The sequence below is a fragment of the Chanos chanos genome, chromosome 5 (genome assembly GCF_902362185.1).
Source record: "Chanos chanos chromosome 5, fChaCha1.1, whole genome shotgun sequence".
Classification (NCBI taxonomy): domain Eukaryota; kingdom Metazoa; phylum Chordata; class Actinopteri; order Gonorynchiformes; family Chanidae; genus Chanos; species Chanos chanos.
In genome coordinates, this window is record NC_044499.1 from 44396997 (window position 1) to 44421683 (window position 24687).

General features: G+C 39.7%; 1 protein-coding gene across 1 annotated transcript in view; it reads right to left on the reverse strand.

Moving 5' to 3' along the window:
- Positions 1-24687, reverse strand: part of pcdh15b (protocadherin-related 15b) — a 79270-nt gene that overhangs the window by 54243 nt on the left and 340 nt on the right. The window contains exons 2-9 of the mRNA XM_030773742.1: positions 19803-19817; positions 19448-19513; positions 9680-9840; positions 9332-9487; positions 7089-7208; positions 6648-6758; positions 6042-6212; positions 199-307 (exon numbers count right to left, since the gene is read on the reverse strand). Of these exons, the coding sequence (XP_030629602.1) occupies positions 199-307; positions 6042-6212; positions 6648-6758; positions 7089-7208; positions 9332-9487; positions 9680-9840; positions 19448-19513; positions 19803-19817 (909 nt within the window). The remainder of the gene's footprint in view (positions 1-198; positions 308-6041; positions 6213-6647; positions 6759-7088; positions 7209-9331; positions 9488-9679; positions 9841-19447; positions 19514-19802; positions 19818-24687) is intronic.

Sequence of the window (24687 nt, forward strand, 5' to 3'; positions counted from 1 at the left end):
TAGATGCTCCATTTCTCAGGCTCATCTTAGAGCCATATGGGTGGGCCACCTTGTCTGGAGGCTAAATATAATCTGTCCTGGCCAAGTGAGACCTGTTTTCTGCTGGTCCATTCTCTGGAAATCAGTGCCGGTGTACGCTGTGCCTAGGCTGCCAGCCGTGAGAGAATATAGACAGCAGCAAGGCTGTCATGGACCTACCAATGAGGATAGAGTAGAGAATCCCTGGGCGCTCTGATGGAGGCTGAATGTTTCGGTCCTGATCCACAGCTTGGATGGGTGGAGTGACATTGACTGGATTCACACGGCTCTGCGAGAGAGAGAGAGAGAGAGAGAGAGAGAGAGAGAGAGAGAGAGAGAGATTTTACATTATTTAGCCATGAAATGAGCTTCACAGAGCATTCATTCTGCTTGCAGAGATGAAAGGCAGGAGCAGGGAGTCACAAGCCATTAATGTCTTTTTTTTTTGTAAGTCTTCAGCATATTTCATACCTTTGATTTTAACAACAGCAGCAAAATTTTTTGGTACCAATGTCATTTTTTTCTACAGTGCTACAGTAAACACATGCAATATTCATGTACGTTTTTAGGAAGTGACGGCTCAACAATGTCTCTGTCATGTTCATTTGCATGAATAGCTTAGAAAAAAAAAAAGTACTAATACGCGCAGGGTTGGATCAACACTTCATCTCACTTAAAGATGCAAGCTGAAGATGACTGTGTGGACAGAGGCCACATTTTGCATTGTCATTTATGCGCTCCAGAGGCTGGTCCTATGCTTGGCCCCACATCTCCTCAGCCTGAGGGAAGAGTAAATCTTCCTCTCTCTGTTGGCTCTTCTGCATGGATGTGCAGAATTACAAATACTGGGCCAGGCATAATCTCAGAGCCAGTAAATAAGCAACTCATCTATAATTCAGCCTGCCCATGGAAAGGGAAAATGACACTGTTAAAAGTGAGGATGGGGGGCAAAGGAAGAGATTGGATGGGTGAAAATGAACCTTAGAGAATCTACTCTGCAAGTCAGCAAAGATCAGTTTGAGAATTCAGAGTTTCTAATCATCAAACCTAAGTGCTGTTAAAGACAGCTGTCCACTAATCATTCAGTAAGACCACGTATGTCTATGTGTGAGAGACAGGACTTAGTGACAGACACTAACAGCATGGCTGTGGCAAGCCTGAATTTTAACATAGTTGAACAGGGAGTATGGACAAAGCAATGAAATTTTTCATTTGTGTAATACATGGTTTTGGATCATAAAATCCTTTCATCATTGTTTTTTTGGCATGCCAGATTGTCCAAAAGTTAACGAAATTTGATTAAGAGTTGGAGAAACGGGATGTATCTTTATAATGATATATTTCATTTCCTGGAAAGATTCTTCGTTAATATGATTGGTGTTAATGTAATTTCCTTTTTCACAAAACTGCTCTCACTGTTCACTGATATGGATAAATATTGGTTAATACAGAGAACACGCTTTTTGGAATAGCAGCATTAAAATACATCACAAACTTTTAACTGAGTCTGATGTGTAAAAGTTTGAGTTTATAAGAGGGAACTGTTGGTTTGGAAAACAGGTAAACACATTAAATAATCTCATAATCTCTTTATTGAACACTGTTGAAATAAAAATGTAAGTGCAAACCAGAAAATCCTCTTTAGACTCTCCAGCTCAACTGTATTATACTCATTAATGGAGATATGAAAAGAAAGCGAGAGAGACTAACATGGCTTCTCTCTTCTAAGCTTGTCTGCAGGCCTAATAAGCAGTATCTGAAGCTGGGCTGGGTCAAGATTTATCTCCTTGGGTTGCACAGTAATCCTCATCCCCTGCAATTACAATGCCTATGACTGCTGTAAATCAAACACCCAGCCGAGCTCTCACTGAAAAGATTGGCTGTGATACCTTTTCAATCAGTCATTATTTGCTTGGATATTATGCCAGCATACTCATCAGAGAATAGAGTGATATATCTTAATAACCAGTAATCCTTAATGGAACAATATGTGTACTTAGAGACTGTTTACATAAAACTAATTTATTTGTTTGTGTTTATGCGACTCTGGCAATAAAAGCAATATTTGTCTGCTTTAGCAAACGGTGTAAGTAATAATATTAATTAAAAAAAAAAAAAAACAGTGAGTAATTAGGGGAAAAATGCTTTACTTTGGACTTTTCCAATTTCATTTTCAGCAAAAAAAAAATTAAATCACATTTCTCAGTTGTTCAGATTAATCCAGGCACACGTAATTCCACCTCATTAACTAATTCTGAAATTGAAAAGCATTAATAAACCTTAAGCCAAAACGTATTGCTAACTTTGCAACCAGAAAGAAAGAAAGAAAAAAAAAAGGTCTTCGATGTCACTCTTTCAAATAATCTCTCATTTAAATGTGGGTGTAATGACTGTGTGAATGACTGAAGCAGTGGAATGGACAAGGTCTGAAAGAGCCATTGAGCCAGAGTTTTTATTACAGTAATTAATGACGATGGTTTCCCTGAAGGCGGAGCCTGGCGTAATGGATGCCAAATCCTCAGACCCCTTCTCAGCTCAACAGGACATGTCAAGAATCTCTTCTGCTCAGATGACCTCAAGCACTATTCCTCTCTAATTGAAAGACCATATGCAGCTCTCTAAAGTGATATTTTGTAATGGAGGGGAAAAAAAAAAAAGGACAGAGCTGTTTATTAAGTCAGTTTATATCAAGTCAGTGAAAGCCGTTGGAACTGCTGTAGTGTTAAGTCAGGTTTGCAGGAACTTCTGCTGGAGGTGGAGTTTGGGTATGCGTGGAGTAAGTGGGTCAGGACAAGGGCACGTTCCTCTGTGGCAGCTCTCTGTACGTGCTGAAGTGTGTGTGAGAAACACATCAGTACGGACTAAAGCACAAGGCAGACAGGTAAAATGACACACACACACAAAAAAAGAAATGCAATACCACGGCTTAAACAGTGTGAGGAGAATTCATACCCAAGTACAGATCACCAGTAAGGCCTAAAATTAACCTGAACTGTAGAATGTCTGCAAGGAAACTTGCATTTCACCTATGAATTCTCCCCCCTGCCTCTTTCTCTACGCACACATACACACACACACACACACACACAGGATTGCTAATCTGCTAGCATGTGCATAGTTTGGTATCACAGACTAAAAACAGAGGTATTTGGCTGTGGCTGTAAAGGCAAAAATCAAATAAACAAAGCAGTAGAGTCAGATGAGGTACTGCTGCTCCTGTCTCAGTCCTGAACCGCCAGCTACACAACTGCCTATGGGCTGAACCTGAGCTACATGAACCTGAGACAAACATAGCTCTCTTCCACTGAACAAATCTATTCAGTCCCAACACTCCAGCTAAAGAGAGCTTTCCTCTCCACCATTGTTTTCATCTGTAGAGCTGCACAGAAAAAAGACAACAGTACCTCAAGGAAAAGGATACCGATTGCCTAAATCGTCGGTGCTTTCAATTCATTTGCCAAAACTGGAGAGATGGATAAACTAATTGTTTGAGCAGAACATGTGAAATGTCTTAAGTGTGCTTTGAAATGTATTTTTTAATTTATTTATAAAAAACCCATCCATATTCATCATGTGTAAACAATATAACCTTTGCAGGCAATCAAATTAAAATTGCCTGGGACAATAAAATATGCAAATTTGTTTGGCCATCTTTGGATTGGGAAGTCAGCGTTAAAACATCACGTTTTTTCTTTCAGTTTTTCTCTTTTTTTTGTCCTGTATTTTGCTCTATCCTTTTGTGGCAGTGGCTATGCCCAGAATTTTCAATATCATCTGTGAGCGGCATTGGTAGGAGAGAAGTTTGAAAATGGCACCCATAGCTCAGACAGAATAGGTTGTACACCCTGACAGTGCCAATAATTTCCCAGATTCCAGTTACACGCTCGCTGATATTTTCACTCTAAGAACATGGTGGATTTTCTGACTTCAGTATTACATTCCCATGGCAGCTTGTGTGTGTGGAGACCCAAAAGGGTCGAAAAAAAATCACAGGAAGCCCCCTCCTCAGAAATACTTAGCCTGACCTTTCATATTATGATAGCTGAGGAGAGGCACTTAGCCTGTTAGCTATAGGGAGACTAAAACACCCGTCAGACAAGATTAGTTAGTCCCAGCAAAAGCATCTTAACTCCTCTGGATGGGAACATTTCTGCTCCTATTACGCCTTTCTCTTTCTCTACGGATTTTCTGAAAAAAAAAACATACTGTCTTTCAAAGAAAAATCAACCACAAAAAGATTTTGTTCATTCAATGGAAATATCTGGTGAGAGGGAACAAGGAGATAGCAAGCTCAAGACGGTAACAGAGACATAGAACCTCATAATACTTCAACTATCCAGGTTTCTTCTTTATGTCCCTAATTTTTTTTTGGTATTTTTTCTTTTAGACGTGTAATTTTTTTTTTCTTTTTTTTTACCTCCTATCGATAGCAAAGATAAGATAATTAAATAAATGCTGCATGTGAAATGCATTCTGTGGAACAGGCACTGACATAAATGACACATTGTGGTGAGAGTACACTATGTACTAGGGCTCTGAGGGAAAAAGAGAGAACAAGGGAAGAATAGTGGATGTCTTGAGGAGCAATAGGAAGGGAGATAGAAAGAACAGAGCATCTAAATAACCAGAGCGACAGAGGATTTGTCTTTTTAGATGTGTAGTGGACAGGACCTGAGTGATGGTACCCAGGACACACTTGTACTCTCTTTAAGAGCTGATAAGTGCCAAAGTTGACTAAGCTTCAGAATACCTAATCACTGCCTCTCTGAGTAGTATCTCTTCTGACAGCAGTCATAAAATGTGTCCCTGAACTTGTTTGCTGGCCCAAAGTCAAATTGCCCTAAACCTTAGAGTAAACATAATTTAAGGCAGCTTTTCCTGCATCGCTGAGTTAGGCACAGAAATGAGCATACAGGGTTCAATTTAAGCAAAAATCTCCATTGCACTAACACCCTCCCAATGCCATTGAGTTAATGTGTCTTTGCTACGGCTGGTAGATGGCCACTGAGAGCGTGTGTGACAGCTAACAAGCAGAGAAAATAGCTATTTCAACTTGTTCACAGGTCCTTGAAGAATTTAGGGTAATAAACAAACAAACAGAGAATAAAGGATATGTCATGTTCAATATAAAACTCAAAGGTTTCTGAGTGTTAAGGATAAGACAAAAAAGAAACAACCACAAAGGCTTAAAAATCATTCTGCTGAAATTCAAGATTTTATTACAGCATGACTATCAATTTTATCTTTGCATTAGTAACACTTTGAGTGAATCAATGCTATAGCTACACACACAGGATTAGAAAGCGTAAAACTAATTACCTGTGAATGATTTGTTCTGTATCTCTAAAACATCCATCCTTGCCTTGCTTTCCTTGCCTTGGTGACAAGACTCTCCACAGAACACACAATTTCTAACGGACAACTCTATACGTCAAAGTCCACACAATCAACAGTAAGACATTACTTGGATTCTCATCTTAAGATAATAATGTGAAACCATACACCTCAGGTTCTCGGTGGTGAACAAGCATAAAGTAACATTGTTGCGTAAAGGGCTTAACAAGTTCTCTGTTCATAATTTAATCATCTGATTTTTAAACCATGAAAAACAGGGTTATGAGTCACATAACGCGCCACAAAAGATGAAGGATCTCTTGTGTGTGGAGGTTACAATGTGAAAATGTCTTATACACAAGCAGCTATAGACTGCCTTCCTGAAGTTTGTGCTTTCAGTCTTTTCAATCTGGAGGCTAGGGTTGTTTCTTTGAAAAAATAAGAGGTTATTTCCTCAGTGTTGTTACCCATTGATCTACAGCAAATTCAATTTAATTCCACTATGTATTGTTCAGTTCTTTTGACATCCCTGCTAGCAACAAGGTCCATTTGAGAGGTTTTGTTCAGAGAAATACACAGAGCTACAATGTCTAGCTTACAGTTAAAGCTGTCTCATTACACTACAAGGTATGAATGCTTGGTGTGATAGAGACCCTACGAGAGGCCTCGATGTAAACAGGCTCACTTACTGGGTCTGTGAGCTCCAGGATGACTGCTCGGTAGGTGAGGGGTTTGCAGTCACGTGTGTTATCGACCAGAGTGCAGGGTAGGAACATGGGCCCCAGATCATCACCGTCAAGCACGTCCACTGTCAGGGTAGTGCTGGCTGTCAGACGATCGCTTGGATTGGGCGCTCGATCCTGGAGGGCAAATGTCTCAAGTTCAGCCTCAACAAAATGTCGTAATAATCACCACAACTTTAGTTCTGTTATCACAGTGGGCTAATTTTATTTTGTCTAACGCAGAACCACTGAATCCTTACCAGTCAAAACAAAGAGCATAGTATAGCAGGTGATGTTTCAAGGACCTAGGCCAACAACTATGGTAAGAAGCTTACTTAACATTAACACAAAATCAGTTATATCTGATATATGATTCATTTTGATCACAGGCAGAATGAAAGAGGATTTAAATGGGGAAAAGGAATATTAATAGCAGAATTCATTACAGTATTGGCCATCATTTACATTACCAGAACAAGTAGCAGTAGTGCCAACACCTTGTGCTCTCTCTTTATCTCTCTCTCTCTCTCTCTCTTTTAAGTCCCACTGCCCCTCCCCTCCTTTCAGACTCACATTTGCCTGAATGATGACCAGGTAACGTGTGATCTCCTCATAATTCAGCCTCTCTCTTAGCACAACGGAGCCAGACAGGGTCAGAGGGATGTCGAACGTTCTGTTTGTTGTCTGTGGAGAGGGAAAGCGGGAGAGAGAGAGAAAAAAAGAGAGAGAGGGACAGAGAGAGAAGGAGGGAGAGAAAGAGAGGACTGGGTCAGGGGTGTACTCCTCTCAGTGAGAAGCACTCAGATTCATGAGAAATTCATTGTCTACTGAGTTCATCGAGTACAGAAAGCTGATTGAACTGCAGCCTCAGCTTGACTTCTTATAACCTTCTAACCCTTTTTAGTGACACAAAACGGGTGCCAGGTTTTAAAACCTTCTTTGGCACTGCTATTTCCTGTAGCAGAACAACAACAACACAAATTTGAATGCACTGACCGTGGTTTAATGACATACCGGATCATTAGGGTTGTACTGAATGGTGTATTCAATTTGTCCATTGGGGCCATCATCAATGTCAATGGCACCATTATTTCCTGTAAAGCCAGAGAAGATGGTGGTGCCAACAGGAGTCAGCTAAAAAAGAGAGGGGAAAAAATTTGAGAAAATATTTCGAATCTGTTACATGTTTCAAACAAAGCTCATATAAGACGTCCTTACAAAACAATCTCATTGCCTGTTAGGCTACGTTCCTATCATTGCATCATTCAGATGCGGTTTTCTTTCTTTTTCTTCTCTTTTTTTTTTTCTGCAGGTTGCGAGACAGTATGCTTCTCCATGCCTTTAAGCATCTTGACCGCTGTGTTAAACAGCATTCCTCCTCCGAGGAAAAGAATGATGGACACCTGAAAGCTCGCTCTCAGAAGTGAAAAAGAGCAGGTAATAGCTATGAGCCTGGTGGGGAAGTCAGGCATCAGCTGGGAGCTCAGGTGTTAGCTCTTGTGCTGCTACTCCACTCTGACAAGACATTTAGTAAAAAAAAAAAAAAAAAAAATACCAGATACACAAAGAGAATGTCAGAGAAGCAGAACGAAGAGAGGCTTCCGGATAAATCCCTGTATTCACCTTTCGAGCAGAATGATCTGAAGTCTATCCATCACAATTAGAACAATATCTTGAATGTCGGCAGGACTTCCATTTTCAGGACACCGCAATAAAAATTAATGTAATGCACAGATGTATTGATTTTTATCATACATTAAATGCCTTGGTTTACAGTTAAGACACGGTGAATCTATGAAATGTGATTGGACTTGAACATAAGCATCCCTTGTATGCTGAACTGATCCGCAAGTATGACACATAAAACTAAAACATGAGGCTGGATGACGAAAGAGATCAGCATGAGACACTCATGAGCCCTGTAAGATGATGAATTGTTTTGTCTTTTCTCATTGTCATGCTACGGTCCCCCTGGCTTCAACTGCCAGACAACAAGGCATCCTGTCCTATCAGCCCCAGTGCTTATTCACATCAGCGCTTCATCATAAACATTGTCCCACTGCCTGACTGCATGCATGCCAGCCTAATCCAATCTTGTACACAGTCTGGATGGTATGAATGAACAGCACAGTGAGGCGTGCCGCTGTTAGCCGCACCGAAAAAAAAAAACCCCAAAACAATACATCATATGATATCTACACACTTTTCTTTTTTCATGACCAATAAATAAGAAGCGAGGAGAAATAAGATTCTTAAACTGAGGCTTCATCAGAGAACAACAGAGAAGTCTGCCGATGACTGACATGATCTTTTCTAGCTCTTCTCTGGCAGTGGATGTAGGAATTCAGGAAGGAGAATATTTTCCGTTTTTCTGCCTTGCTCTGTTTCTTGCCCTCAAGGTCAGACCAGGGTATATCTACGCACCCATTCGGTAGCTTTCTCCCCTTTTTATGTGCTTCCACAACAAAGTCAACACTTTCCTGCTATTAGATGTTTTTTTTTTTTTTATCTTCGTATCCAACTTTCTTCCCATTCTCTCTATCCACGTCAGTGACCTTAAAATACTGCAGATTCAAGCTGTTGTTCACTGATGGACAACGTTCTGTTGGCTTCCTTATATACGTGTCAAGGGAACATTTCAAACTGTTCATGAAATCGATAGTGAGCGATAGAGTGAGAGATTCACAGTCTCATATGATCACGCTTTCACAGGAGCACGTCCGTTACTCTGCGAGGCAACCTCCTAATGAAGGGAAACTGCGCTGACAGCTCATGTATCCATTTCTCCACAGTGAGAGCAAAACGTAACTGCCCAAGGCCAAAAGCCAAAAGCCAGCTATAGAATTTCCCCACTCGATCAAAATGACCACAGACACAGCCGGCTAAAGAGAGATGTCCATTTGTGAAAGAGTGGAGTGCATGTGAATAAAGTAATGGGAGGTTTATGCGAAAAAAGTCTAACAAGGAAAAAAAAGAAAATTCGTTGAGAGAGCTGACTCAAGACACAACCCCAGACTGCTCAGATGTGGTTAGATACCACTTAACCTTCACAGCGGTTGGCTGGCCTCTACAGCAGTTTTAGAGCAATGTCACACAATGTATAAGCTTTTTACTTTTTCTTATACAGTACTTCAGTTACTTTTCATACCTTAATATTCCAGCAGTATAAATAAATAAAACCGAATAGCAAGCCAGTGGCCTGAGAGCTCGTAAGTGCTTTGGAAAGTTCTCTGTGTAATAGCTACAGGGAGGCTCACCTCATTGACTGCTACATAGTAGCGAGGATGCTGGAAGCGAGGGATGTTGTCATTCCGATCCCTCACGACTATGCGGACCTCATGCAAAATCACTGTGCCGACCAGTTCATTTGTACACTGGACCTGCACCACGATGGAATGGATGTAAGAAGGCGGCTGAAAGATAAAAAGGTAGTCGGCGTTGAGAGTGTTGCTGATTCGCTGTTGGGAAAGTCTTGATTCGCATCCGTGCCCTGCAAGCCGTTAACGAGTCTACCGAAGTCTTATAACTGTTACTTACAATTATTCTTGTAATTTCTTGTGCTGCTAACTGATATAATGAAGAAAAAAAAAGCCTTAAACACTTACATCTCGATCCAGGACTCTTCCCGTGCTGTTGAGGTATAGCCGTTGCTTGACTGGATCTAGGATTACCCAGTGATTGTAGTTGTCTCGAAGGGATAAAGAGATGGTTCTATCTGGGTCTTCTGCCCTTCCATTTATTTGCATATTCTCCACCAGCACTGTGCCTGTAAAATGACATTCACTTTATACACGGTAGTTGGAAAGGTCTATGAACCCGTGAAAACAGTTGCCGCCAAAGCTACTCGGTGTTATTTACACGGTAGTTGTTCTGAGCTTTTTTTTCTTTTCTTTTTGTTTTTTTAAATTCAACATCAAGAGGAAGGTATTAATTATCTTTGTCAGATTAAAACTAATTCAGTAACCAGCAGTTCCACAAGGAAAAAAAAAGGTTATTCAGCACAAATATTTGAGCTAATTTCAGTAATTTACATTCCCAATGAATACCAAACCTATACTATTAAAACAACATTGAATTAATGGTCATAGACCAAAAATTCCTGGCACTTGAACCCTACGTACAAACACACATAAAACATTTGATGGCTGCAAGGCTTTAAGGTCTTGTCCATCCAGTTTGCTCGAGCACTTTTAATGAAGTACCAAATGAACGCTCACACTCGCAAAGACAGTGTTGTAACCAGCGGGGTCAGAGTATGTCCGCCTGACATGATTCGTTTGGCACTAATGCTCAGGGAAAGGTTGAACGTGGGCCACAGGACCAGGTAACCTCAGGCTGCTGACAGGATCAGACAGCATTATGTGAACCTCACAGAAAGCAGCTTTCCTTTCCACACAATAAATGCTATTCCGCACCAACAAAAAGGGCGTTGGCTTAGATGGATTACTGCATGTTATCTTAACTGAAGCTTTGCTGTGTAATTTCAAGTGCCGTACCAACTAACTAAATAAATAAATAAATAGACAGATGAAAAAAAAAAAAATGGTATAACCTGCTGAGAACAGTTTGGTGCAATGGTACTTTGCTTGCACTGAAAACTGTAAATGCGCTGTACAGTAGTTCACCACATATATATTCAAAAATGTGATGAATAATAAAATATCCTTTTGAAAACCGCAGTAACCCTTCTCAGAAGACATTCTTGAAGTTTAGAAAGACTGTGAAACATTGAACCTTTAAGTATTTTTGTGTGTGGGTGTATGCCCTGAATCTGTGTTTGGATTCTGAGCAGTTTTTCAACCTCCCATCACCTTCTGTCAACGCTTTTAAGCACATTTTGCCATATTTTTTTCTTTCTCATGAGAAAGCATAGTAAAACAAAACATTCTATACAGTACAATGTGTCTAATGCATTGGCACATTGCCCCCACTGCTGTAAATGCCGAAAAAATATACTACCCACTTCAGCAATCACTATGTATCATGGATTTCATCCTCATTCATGTGACAAATTCTCGCGTGATTTCTTCACGATGTTAATATTATGTATCCTGTTCACGTTCTTCACATATGCGCTCTAAACGATTTCCCTTTCCTTTTATGGGAATATAAGCTTTCAGCATTTCCTGGGGATCCAACTGAAGCAAAAGAAAAAGTCAAAGGTTAAAAAGATTTAGATTTCTCCAGACAGCCCTCCATAGGTAGTAAATAACACGTTAGCAGAACTGACAAAGGCTCTGTCGCTGATGTACTGAAAGATTGCAATTTATCAACTCCACAAATTATGTTGTGAGTCTCGTTTCTGGCTCTCCCGTCCCTAAGGTGTATTTTAGTTTGCTCTGCTCTGAAAAAAAAAAAAAAAAATCTGCACCTCTTTCACACTCTGCAGTCTGCTCATATTTGTGTCTCCTCCCTTTTTTTTCATTTCAGTCATGTTCCCCGCGCAAGGCCAGATGGTTTTCTATGTCGTGCTGTTGCTTGACGAGCGCAGGGTTTTTTTTTTTTTTCGTTTTTTTTTTTTTTTTTTTTGGCGAGCGCTCTCGGAGACACGGCGAGCGGTGAGACGCTCTCCCTCTCGGCTTTCTCCTACAGCTGGGCACTCGCGTTGAGCCGGCGCTGAGCCGAGTCGCAGAGGTCCCCTCACAGCTGGCTCGTGCCGCGCCGTGCCCAGGCAAGCTGGCAGTGCACCTGTGATGGGCGGGATAAGATTTGGCTCGCGGTGTCGAGTCATCGCTGTTCACAAAAACCGCAAGCTGTCTTCAATCACTGTCCACGGAGAGGTCACCACCCTAAGCCCGGGTCTGTGTTCACCGGCCTGCATGGAGACCATCCTGACAGTGTTTTACAGGGTGCCCTGTGCTCAGGTTTCTGAGTGAGCCTCAACAAAATATGGATGTAATGATTTGTTCCGGAAAAACTTTTTTTTTTTTTTTTTTTTGCCTGTAATCTAGTTGCCAGATTGCACTGGCACCCAGTGGTGTAGAAATCAATTGTCTCTGTATTAGTTGCTTCCTTGCACCAGTGTGGTGGCTCAGACAACTTGCCTGAGGGGCTTAGCTTTCTGTCCTGCACATAAAAGCATCAGAAAAAGGCTTACGGCTTACACCAGCTGAGCCCTACAATTCACACACGTGAATCAGTGGGGAGGGGTTCTGGGATGACTACAGCAAATCAAAAGGTGTTGCCACATTACAGTATGAGATAACCTTGTGACAAAATTAGATCCCTGTTCAAGGGCTTTGACAAGTAACTCAGAAACCATCCAAATAAGACGTCTCTCTTAAGTGTAAAAAACAGCAGTAGTGCCCGCAGAGTCGTATTTTTCCGTTCAGAGGTCCTTTGCTTCACAGAGAAACGTTCAAAGTGCGTTTCATGCCGATATTTACTACAGAAAATTAATTTTGAGTACAGCTGCGGGACGAGTAAATATGTACAGTAAATAAATAATGACCTCCGTAAATACAAGGTCTGCCATCAGGAAACATGTAAGAAAAACAGACATTCAAAGCTGTTTTGATTTTCAGCCTTCATGTATGTTAGTGTTAATGCATTTTATGTAACTCCAATATTTCGACTGCAAAACAAACAAGGCTTACAGAATTTATCTCCCTAGCTTTCTTTTTATTTATTTATTTTTTATTTATTTATTTTTTATATATATTTTTTTTACTTCCTGGTTAAAAGATTACAGAAGTCAGGTGATCTCTCCGTTGGGCCGACCTTATTTCTAGTCAGACGCTGCGTCTGCTTTCCATTTGCATCTCACGGTCTCTGTCCTAATCTTCAGGGTGTCAGTTCACCGATATATCAGGCTGAGACTCAGAGCGAGAACCAATATTTACAGCTTCTGTACACAAGCGCTACAGTTTGCATGGTCAGTGGTATTTATTTAGAATGTCAAGGGACAAACAAAAAAAAACATTCTTACAAAAAAAAAAACAAACCTGATTTACCCTTACAATTTGTCTAAGCCCATATCTGTCATAAGTGTCAGTATCAAGGACCTGTCAGCATATCTGCAAGGTTGCTCCTACTAACAAAGTCTAACACAATACACTGTCTTTGAAATCCGTACTTGTGGCAAAATCATGATTTACAAACCCATAATTCATATGTCACTGCAAGGGCTGTTTACCCACACATCTCTGTCCGTTTGGAATGCATAAACAAAGGAACCTCCTTTGTCTGCTGAGACTGCTGAAGTCACTAAATAATCTTGACCCTAATGAAAGACTGTAGATGTTTAATATTACCTTAAATTACTCATTGAATCGCATAAATGGCTGCTCTCAGAATGTCAGTTTGAGAAGAAATAACTTGTTCCGGTTTGCACAGTGAACAAGAGAAGACAACAAATGTACACAGTAATCAATGAGTTATACAGCACTCTAACCACCTTTAATATTTCAGTATCCAAGGCATGTCTGAAATAATCTGAATCAAAGACATAAATAAGAAACACTAAATGCACAGAGAGAAGCGGTCCTATTTTAATGCATCTTGTGCTTTCGCATTATATCAGCTTTTTTCGAGTTAATGTAAAAGCTAACTTCCAAACCAGGTTTCATCTATGTCATGGGACATGTTGAGAAGTCACAAGATGTACCAAAAGTCTCATTTTGAAGTTTATTTCTGTAGTACATTTCATTGTCATGTTTGTCTCTAAGTAAGGGTGTCATGTTGGCTTACTTCACCTGTGACAATTTTGCATCACAACTTAGTCTGAAAACATTCAAGTATATTTTTAAACCCTTTTTACCCATCTTGGAATTGCCAATCCCTTTTGCTTTCAGAATTGCCCCCATGACACAACCCCTTGTCAATCTGAGTGGATGACAGTTAGTACATATGTCCTCTAATACATGTAATGTCAACCATCACCTCTTTTTACCTGTCAAGTGTCTCCTTGGGAGCATAGTGCATATGTGGGCCTGAATATCAAATATTATGCTGAATATCTGAAATACTAAAACTGTTTAACACTGCAGTGCAGTCATGAGGCAGAAAACATTTGTGGAAGCCGGTAGTTGGGGACATTGTGAGCTGGCAGACATACAAAAAACAAATTGATGTTCCTGCCCTCATAGTGATTGGTGATTGCAGAGTCTTTGGAATAAAAGCCCGGCAGAAATAAGTACACCACCAGTAGGTCTATGGGAATTTATAGTCAAGATGATTGTTGCCTAGGTGTGGTTACTTGCATGTGGTCTCCAAGATTATGGCCATGCCTAACAAAAAATAAGTGCTCCGGTAGTAAGTTGGAAGTTGAGAAGTTAGACGGAAGTTAGATGCCCTTATATATACTATACACACACACACACACACACACACACACACACATATATATATATATGTAAAGATAATGAAGCATCGCTGACACAAAACAGGCAAGACATAACAAATTAATGAAAAAAATGCACGGTTTTCAAAGAGCCTTATGTCTCAGACTTAAACTGTCTGCAGCGACATCTCTCTTTTTCAGTGGGCTCAAAGGTTATATTTTAAGTAAAAAATCTTTGAGGCTCTCAACAGACATTACGCCCAAAATTCCCAGAATTTAAAAGACTTATAAGTCATGGTGTCCCACTCCAAGTTGCCACAACTACAGACACAATACTTTTTCTTTCTTCTTTTTTTAAGATTTGCAAGATTTAGGGGGGAGGGGCTACCAAATCTAATTTCAGTGTCTGAACAAATTATCTCTGGAGCTCACTTCTTAGTAATCTTGCCCTTTTGTGTTTGTTGATTTGTGGAGTAAAAAATTGATCTGGACCTAACCCAAAAAGCATTAGCAATCACTTTAAAAAGCATTGATCTACATGTACAATTTCGTGCTGAACATTGTTTTGCTCTTTAATCTTTTTTTTTTTATTGAACTGCATTTGATATGAGACGTCTCATGAAATAATCATGAATACTGAACTGCTTTGATATGGCGTACTTTGTTGTCGATTTCGGAGCATCTTGCATTATCTTAATTCTGACAAAAACCTACAGACATAAAATATCTAAAGGTGTCCTGAGACAGAAGTTTTTTAGGACATCTTAGGGCACCATAAGACATCTCAAGGCATCTTTAAAATATGTTATTAAACATGTGATAATGTATTTTCAGATGCCTGGGCGTGTTGTCCCTGCATTTAAGAGATTTTTTTTAAGTAGTGTTAACGATGACACTATTTTCTCTCTGTATTCAGAGGAAGCACTTACTCCCTAGAGATAGTCAATGTCTGTATATCCTCTCTGACCCTTGTTGAGACAGACTGCATGCTCAAATGTGTCCTGGAACTGAGTTGTTTACAGGATCTCACATCACTTCAACCAAACATCCCCTGAGGATGAAATCACAAGGTCTTATATAACAACTTTGGTCATTTTTTTAAGCCATAATATTACGCAACCGCAAGTCGGTCATCTTCATGGATAAGTTTAACATAGCTAACCATATAAGAGCATATCCTGGGTGTCTTTAAAAGTGTGATTTACTATACCACCAATGAGAGTATAGCAGAGGAGCTATTGGTACCAGCTTCCTAGGTTTTTTGTTTTTTTTTTTCCCTGATGCGGTTCTTTTCATGGGGATCTTCCTGTTCTGAACTAAGCTGGGTTTGACAGGCCTGTAAAAGTCCTGCTTGTCAGTGGACAGGGGCTGAGAGACAGGTCTGGCTCCAAGCCCAGAAGCTCAACACTGTGCCAGCTAGGCAGGAACACAAGTTCTTGTTCACCAGCACTGTGCTGCAGGGCGGCACTCCTGATTAGAGCACTAAACCTGAACCATTCTGAAACTCTCACAGATGACTGGCAGGGCCGGGTACTACCACCCATGTAGAGACACAAAAAGCTACATATCTACCAGGGTGCTAGATCAGGTCTTGTAATAAACACAGCTGGTTTTCAGCCCGCAGCTACCGGGTCCAGGAACAAGCTAGGTCAAACTCCTTTAGTCCATTTCAAAATAATCTGCCTGAACAGACTCCTGCGCAGTGATAACGCCAGACTGCCACAAGGAATCCCACTCCAAAAAACATCTTTTAATTGATCAAATGTTCTTCAAAAATGTGTCACGTGTTTCCTGGATTACCTTTGCCTCTGGTTTTAGCAAGTAGTCATGGACACACAGGCAACTTGCTGAGAAGTGGCCAAGCTATTAAATGAGGCTAAATCAGATCAGGATTAAATGAGGGGAAAGACCGTCAAGCCAATGTGTCAAGCAATAAACTAGGGTTGGCTTGCATCTCTGCCCTATGCCCTTCTGAACACAGCTCAGTTCATTCTGAAAAGCCCTTAAAAGGCTCCACTGACCTTCAGCTTGGTTTAGAACCTACATTTCACAATCTTCACTCTAATTCCAAAGATCAATAGTTGATGTCCTTCCATCGTGATGTCACAATTGATTGTCATTCAGAGTTATAGCGCTAATTATCCACACTAGCACCACCGTTCACTGTTGGTCACTCTTGGTCTCTTCTTTTATTGTGGATATCTAAGGAGACCTTCACATTAACCTCGTCTGCCTGACTGATCGGCGAGCCTCTCCAAAATCCTAGAAGGGGATACCTTTCAGTGGCCAGACAGTTAATCTATTCCTACCTTGTCCTGTGACCTCTAGTCTCCCCTCAATCAACACCAGCTATTCCATCTTCCACACCTGACACTTATTGTACCACGCATGCTTAGACACAAAAGAGTTTAAGAAGAGAGGGAAATATAATGAGGTGCTGATACAATAATAATCAGTGTGTCATGCTCTCCACTGCACTGCACTAAAAACAGTGAGCAAGAAAGAAATGAGATTTGATTTCAGAGTCTTTTATGGGGCCTTGTCCTCGAGTGACACCTCATGCGTCTTAGCAATTGACATAAAATTGTTCCTCTTTAATAAAAGCTTTTCAGTACCACAGCTGTAATCGTTTCCATGGAAGCAAATTTACTGCTGCCCAAATGAAAAGAACCAAAATTGAAACAAATCATGAATTTGCTGAGACAAGCTAAACACCATAAGCAAAAAAGAGTTCACCATATGATTTGTTTTGCACACCACAAAACCAGTTTGTTCAGTCTACAGTATCCACGAAATTACTCACTCCTTTAAATAAGATAACTTTGATGGAAAAATTCAGTCACACAGATATTACAAACATGTACCACATGAAATATGGAAGTTTGCAGGACATAGCCACGTAGTGGTCAGTTTACTCAAATTAAATAAAGTAATGTAGATGTTCTGTGATTTTTCTGACCACCACTTTGTGGGGGGGGGGGGGGGGACCTTGTAATAATCTGTTGTTATAAAAACAGTAAAAAACAGTCAATGAAAAATTAAATCAAAGAAAAATTAATCGATGTGGGAGTCTCCTTAACTAGCATTTACAGACCGTATCTATATCAGGATTCCAAAAGCAGAACGATGCTTAGAAAATCCCAAAAATAGCGTCCGTCAACGAATATGGGTGAGACAATGGATGTCATGTGTCATATGTAGAGTCATAGGGGTTCACATTAGGTAAATGGATGTCTTAGCTGTCAGGAAAGAAAAAACATTAGGTGCTATCTTATCATTTGTCAGGCAGTGATGGGTGGAAAGCAACCTCTCTGTCATAATGGGCAGTTGTTTCCCACTCAAACGTAGAAAGTAAGTATCTGTATATGTATATTAAAAAAAACCTCTTCATCCTGAAACAATTTATGCAACATCCAAATGAGAATGCTCCTTTGTGCCCTTAGGATTTTTTGCTGAGGCAGCTTCAGTAGCCCAGCAAGCACAGCTCCATAAACAAAAGTTGTCTCCTCTCCAAAATCAAAGTTCAGGTGCCTATTTTGAAATTATTCACAGGGCTGTACTGAGCAGTCAACCCTAGAGCAAATGTCATAGTGTTCATAGTGCTCCATATCAACTTGATTGTTAAATCAATACATTTCAGTATTGGAAAAAAAAGTATCACCCTCGGAGAGAGCTATGATTTTTCATCTAGGAAAACATAACCTTGAGGATAATGTGCATCCGAGGTAATATAATACTGAGAACGATAAAAGGAGAGAAGGGTAAGAACAGCACAATATTTGTAATTTGTATATGATGGTAGCTCTTCATAGGGTACATTAAAAGCGATAACAGCCTTCTGCACTTTTGTAAGCCAAAGACACAATGCTTCATCCGTCTAATGGGATTTTAAAGACACCCTAGAAAGAGAGGGGAGAAACTAGTATCAATGTTTGCTTCATAAGGAAACGGTACTTGAAACCTTTCAAATTTAGAGGAATGTGCTAGTGTGCTGAAGATAAGACATTTTTACATTTGTCTGTGCAAAGAGCTTTCCAAGTTGAACCAGTAATATAAAACCTTGAATAAACTAGCTCAATACTGATATGGAATTAAATGCAAACAATGAATAAAATGTAAAAATGAACAACCTGTCAGAAGATAAAAGGGTAGTTAAATTATGAAATCCCATCAACCAAACTTTTGAAAACAAAGAATTCAGAGTACTTTGTTAAACTGTATCTTAACCATACAAATTCTTCAATGAGTCATTGCACGGCATGACAAAAAGTTCATTTGCAGGAAGATTTCCTTAATAACAAGAGGTAATCCACGAGAACCACATCAGAGGGGGAAAAGAAACAACAACAGAAACAACTCCTGAAGTGTCCTTGTATGGGATGTGCCAGTGGGCTGAATTGTGGAAAAACTCAATGGCTCATTTGCAGCTGGCGAAACCACACAGGGCTGACATCCCGTCGCACCTGTCAGATGTATCACTAATGTTCTAAGCCGGTTACAGAGCCGGTCCAAACACAGGCCCATCTCAGAGCCTTCCAACGTTTGAGATAACAGAAGACAGAAAAAAGAGATTTTTCGCATAAAGAGACCCCTGTCTGTAGCAATATGCTGAATGCCATCTGTGATGTGGTGGCCCAACCCAGCATGGTGCACCATGGGGGGAAGGCTAAAAGAGGGAACAAATGACATATCTGCCACACCAGGAAACTGTCATTAATGCTATGGATATGTTGCCTGCATCCTTCAGTTCACTTACTGGTCCTTAGGGGACCAGCTTTAAGTCAAGTTTCTTAATTACTTCTGATTAATATTGCAGAGAAAAATATTTTGAAAGCAAATCAAGGCACACACTTTGTGAAATTCCTGTCTGCTTTTAAAACAACTTCTTGTTTGTAGGTGTGTATCTGTATTTTCAGCAATTTTGACATTGCTTCTATTTTGCAAAAATACAATGCATTAACAGTGCACCATTCTACTTTATTTAATAAAACCTTATTACATGAAAAGGATTAGCATTCAGGTGTAGCATAGGATTTGCTCTTAACAAATGGGCAGCAACTTCATGATAAAAGTCATGCTAATAAACACATACCATTTGGACTTTCTTCATCTATCGCTACAATTGTGGCAGGTGGTCCCGTTCTGGACAGCTTGCATTCTGAAAGGACAAAAAAGGAGGTAAAAAATGATGGATTTCAATTCATAACAAACTAAATTATGACAAAAGGCATGACCACAACTTTAAAACAAGATCTTATATTAAATGCCTCCTGTGTCTATCACTGCAGGGAGCAAAGGAGCATTAGTCAAGGCATTTATACTGAATGCTTTCATTATTTGTACTGCAAAAGTTGTTCCTGAAAGACAGATATGGATTAATGGAGTGCTCCACACAGACAACATGAAGAAATGTAAAGGACTGAAGGAGAAAAGATTCATCGTCTTACCCTCATACTGCCAGTCTGGAGTCAGGGATAGTGTCATCAACAGAGAGCAGGAGAGAGTAATGGGAGAAAAGAGGAGCGTGAAATAAAATTTCCTTCAGATGTTTGAAAGATTGCAGAAGACAGAAGACACAACAAAGAGGACAGTACAGGGAGTATTCGCCCAGACCTTGAGACCCATAAGCTATTGGTGATTTCATTTGAGAGTGTGCTTGCTCCATTTTTTTTCAATCTTGATTCAAATACAATTCAGCAAGGAGATGCCAACTCAATATCAGGCCCATCTGTGCGACCGAATTAAGGTTAAGGCTTCATAATTGTCTGATAATCTTTAAGTACCACTCAGATGAGGTAAAGCAGTTGTAAAATTGTTTTACTAATTATATGAGTAAGGCAGCTAGATTGTGTGCCTACACATATGAGCTGAACCTACAAAAAGAAGACCAAACAATGCAATAAAGTTCTTAAAACTAAAACTGAAACTTCTAGAAACTGATTTAACTGAAAATAAATTATGCTAAAGCCAGCGAACTTTCATCTGCCAAGTTACAAATTCAAAAAGCACACACACACAAAAAAATTATTTCGTTTAAAATTCCGATCTCACTGAAGCCTCTTGATGACACTCCAGGAGCTTAGTAACTCCATGTTAAATTTACAGTACAATGCCATAAGACAGTGCTACAGTGCAGGCCTGAAATAAGGCCGTGTGAGTGAATGATTTGATTAACATGCACCTTCATGGCAGGTCAGAGGAGATCTATGGCAGCATGAGGCTACATTTGTTACTGGGGCGGATTCAGTTTCGGCCCAGTGAGTTTCGTTCTGTGGCTCTCTCACACACACACCTTTATGGAAAATTAATGGCTAGTTATGAGAGGAAAGACAGCAGCGTATAAATCACACAAAATCGACACCATGAATTCTGCTGCAACACTGATCTGCCATTATGGAGAAAATGGCTTTCTCTGGAATAGTGAAGAGTTGGCATTAATAATGAAAAAAAAAAAAAAGAAAAAGGAAAAAAAAAAAAAAATTAAGCGCTCAATACCAATGCCTCAGCCACATATGACACTTAAAATTTGATAGCAGAAAAATATGTCTTACTCAGTCAGGGCTAAGCGTCAACTGAAACTTTTTGTTTTGTCTGGTTAATGTATTCGTGTGAGACAAAAGGGTGAATGTATCTGCAAAGCTCATGTGTTTTGGTCCTCCTTGGTCTGCTGCTCATTAATTAATGATCAGCAACGTCTGTGTAGTGTTACTTCACATAAGAAGTGCTGACACACAAAACCATGTCAGGTTGGGCCTTCTTAGCAACGCGGCCCTTATTTGCTATGACCGCATCACATACAGATCGTTTTCCTATTAATGATTCATGTCAGTCTGTGTCCCTATACCGTATATCACAAAGAATGGCAGAGAATTCTTATACAACGAAATCCCATGGCTACTACAGATGAAAGTGACCAAAACTTCAACTTCACGGGAAGAATCCCCCACAGTACATCATTAGTAAAACTGCACATTGGCAGGACATATGTAAACACATAAATATCTTATTTCATTCTCTCTCTCTCTCTCTCTCTCTCTCTCTCTTTTTTTTTTTATGTAACATGAAAGGGATCTTGTATTAATATCAAATTTGATGTGACAAGATGAGAAGATGAAAAAATGTTTCAACGTGTGTTGTATGGGATGTCTTACACAGCAAAGCTGTGTGAGTGAGCATACGCTCTCTTGGGCCCTGCCATGTCACACCAGACCACTGCAACTAAAGCTGCCCAAAGGTCTGAAAGTCACTGGTATCAGCTAAGCCCTGAGACCTTCTACATGTCCCAGAGACTTTGATAACCAGCTTAGGACACTTTCTGTGTAAAATTAGAGTGATGCTGTGGAGAAGAAAAATCAATAGTGAGCAACCCACAAGCAATGAGCCAAAACACAGCACAGAACCTAAGCTAATGCTTACCTTAAACAGAGAAAGTATTATTATTGGAATGATAGGCTCCTTTTTCTCTTCCTTATGGTTTATAATAACACAGAACTAAAATGAATTTTCCTTTGGAAACAAAATGCATTTTTGTGTTTTAATTATTTTATTCACTAAGATCATGTATTGTACGTGTCGTCCTGTGGTAGCACATATTCTTCTATAAATCATCTCTCATACTTTTCTATCAGATGTATTTGTACTACAAATTTGACAAAACTGACATTTAATGCTTGAACAACACAATATTTAACACTTAACCATTTAGAAACTCAAACATGCATAGGAAACGCATAATGCCTCACTCTGTTTTTGCCAATTCATTTTTGTATTAAGATAAAAATATGCATGTATGAGTCTTAAATAACTGAACATCTTCATATGACATTAACAATTTATGCAGCAGTGTGTCTAAGCTACGATTCTGATAATACACGTTGAGCTGTGAGCTTTCTATGGATTTCAGGTTCTAGCACAACAGGCAGCTGATTCTGACCAATCATTAACACCACAAATCATAATCTCTATTGAACATAATCTCTAATGAGCTGGATAAAGGCAGAGGAAAACGTTTGAAGAATGTCAAACATCGAACTTCAAACACCTCCAGGAACTCGGCGTGACATTATAATTACATCTGGTTTAATTAACTCTGTGTTATGTTAACCAGCAAAGGTCTTATTCTTTAAATGCTCCTCCTTTAAGCAAACTGTCAAAAAAATTTGCACGGTAAATTTGAACTCCTATGCACCAGTTCTTAAAGCTAAGCCATTCTATGCTTAGGATGTGAACCTCTGAAGAATGTCTGACACATATAGGTAATGCTTGTTTCATTTTCCAATTATTTGACAATGTACTCCTCCAATATAACTGACAAATGCACAATGCTGAGATAATGTCCACGTCAACAAACACTGCAGGTGATCACTGGCTTTCCACTAGAGTAACATCAATCAAAGTGAAGGTCAGAGATTTCCACAGTTGGCTCAAAGTGGGATGAATGTGTCCACAAGGGGCCATTTTAAATAATCTGCTGACTGCTTCTGTCACAGCCTATGTTCAGAATTGATGTGAATTAAGAGAAAGACAGGACATCATGAAACAAGCTAAGATGTAAAAACAAACGTCTGGAGACAACACTGTAGAGCGATTCTGGATAGGCGATGAATTATGACAAAGATCTGAGCAGTGTGTTGTCAGAGTCAGCTTTGATGAGCTCTGTTCACACATGCATACATATTTTATATTGTTAGCAATTAGCAATAGAAACATCTTATTGCCTTTGTGTTCACTCTCACCAGAGCACTCTACTGAGCCTGCTTTAAGGAGTTCTAAGTAAACAGACACATATTAATGCATTTGTCATATTTGCCAAAATGTGTGGAAATAAAACAGATTTTGATGTGGAATTCAGGCTGCATGATGAAAAATGATGAGCTTTTTTCTCCCTAAGCCTCTTCCCTCTGATATAATGCACTGGACTGACTGGTTGACCTACTCTGCCTTTCCGCATGTCCCTTAATAGAAGGTTCCTATTTGTATTTTCAGGAATCAAAAAGAAGAAAGGTGGCTGAGGGTTCTGGTGGTAACAAGGCACCATTCAGCCAGAGAGGGAACACACATGACTGCACCCCCTGAGAGGTTACTGAGGTGAAATTCTCAGCCCTATTAATTCAGAGGAGAGTGCAAGAGGCTTCATTTCCAGTCCCCTGGATCTGCCCCCCCCCCACTCCCCCACTCCTCCACCCTACCTGTGTATCATTTATGACGTAACATACTGGAACCTCATTCTATCCAGTTATGTAGAAAATGAACCTGCATGGTAACTCATGGTAGGTTGATTGAAAGACAGAAAACATGAATAGAAGTTTTAAGGATGCAGAGTGAATCCTCAAAACAAGGGTAATTTGGATGATATGATATGATATCATATGATATCATATGATTATACTATATTGTATGAAGCTATGCCAGTGGCAATCACTAAGGGGACAGAGAGAGAGAGGGTGAGGGGGTGGGTGGGCATCTTAGAATTTTCCTTTTATCATTTGAAGACTCCTTTAGAAACCCTTCAGCACTAGAAAAGAGCACCAATAAATCAATACTACATCTAAGAATATTTAACTTCATTAAGCTTAAGGTCAAAAGCAAAGGCATTTGCATCCTTGCCTTCACTAACTTGTAGAAACATATGCCTCAGTGAGTTAACTGGCTCATATAAACTTAAATGAGTGTCTCAGTTTGAAATCATAAGAATGAAAAAGAGACTATAAGTGCAGAAAGAAGGAAAAATATGAAAGAAAGCACTATATTGAATTTCAGTGCTACAGTCAGCAGGTGGTTTAAACTCTTTTCAAGTGGACCCAGAGTCAGTAGGCCTACAAAAAGTTTGTTCTTTGACGAGACTGCATCAGTCAACACATTCATTAATAAAATACTGTGGACTGAACTGTTACACAACAAGAGAAGGTTCAAGAGGGGTGTAGATAGAGGGAGACACAATTAGTTCTGCTCTAGTGGGTGATATGCTTGGTAAAAATCTAAGAACACCTGACAAACAAAACCAGAAGCCCTGCAGTCAGCATCATTGTATTATCCCTCCACATGGTGATACTGACAACTTCACAAATGCCTTGTGCAATCACAAAATCAGTTACCTGCTTCTGCAAACTATTAATGACAAAGTATTCTTAAAGAGTCTTATGTAAACATATGTTTTCAAGTGCTATTCTTGCTGAGAATGAGAAAGCTATATGTTAAAACTGCATTGGGAAATGTGTTAAGGATTCTAATTTGTGTAATTGCCTGTACAATTTCTGTGGCACTAAAATCCATAGTGTTCTTCTGCACTTGAACTGCTGAACAGCCGGTTTTGGTACAACTCCCTGTCTCTCA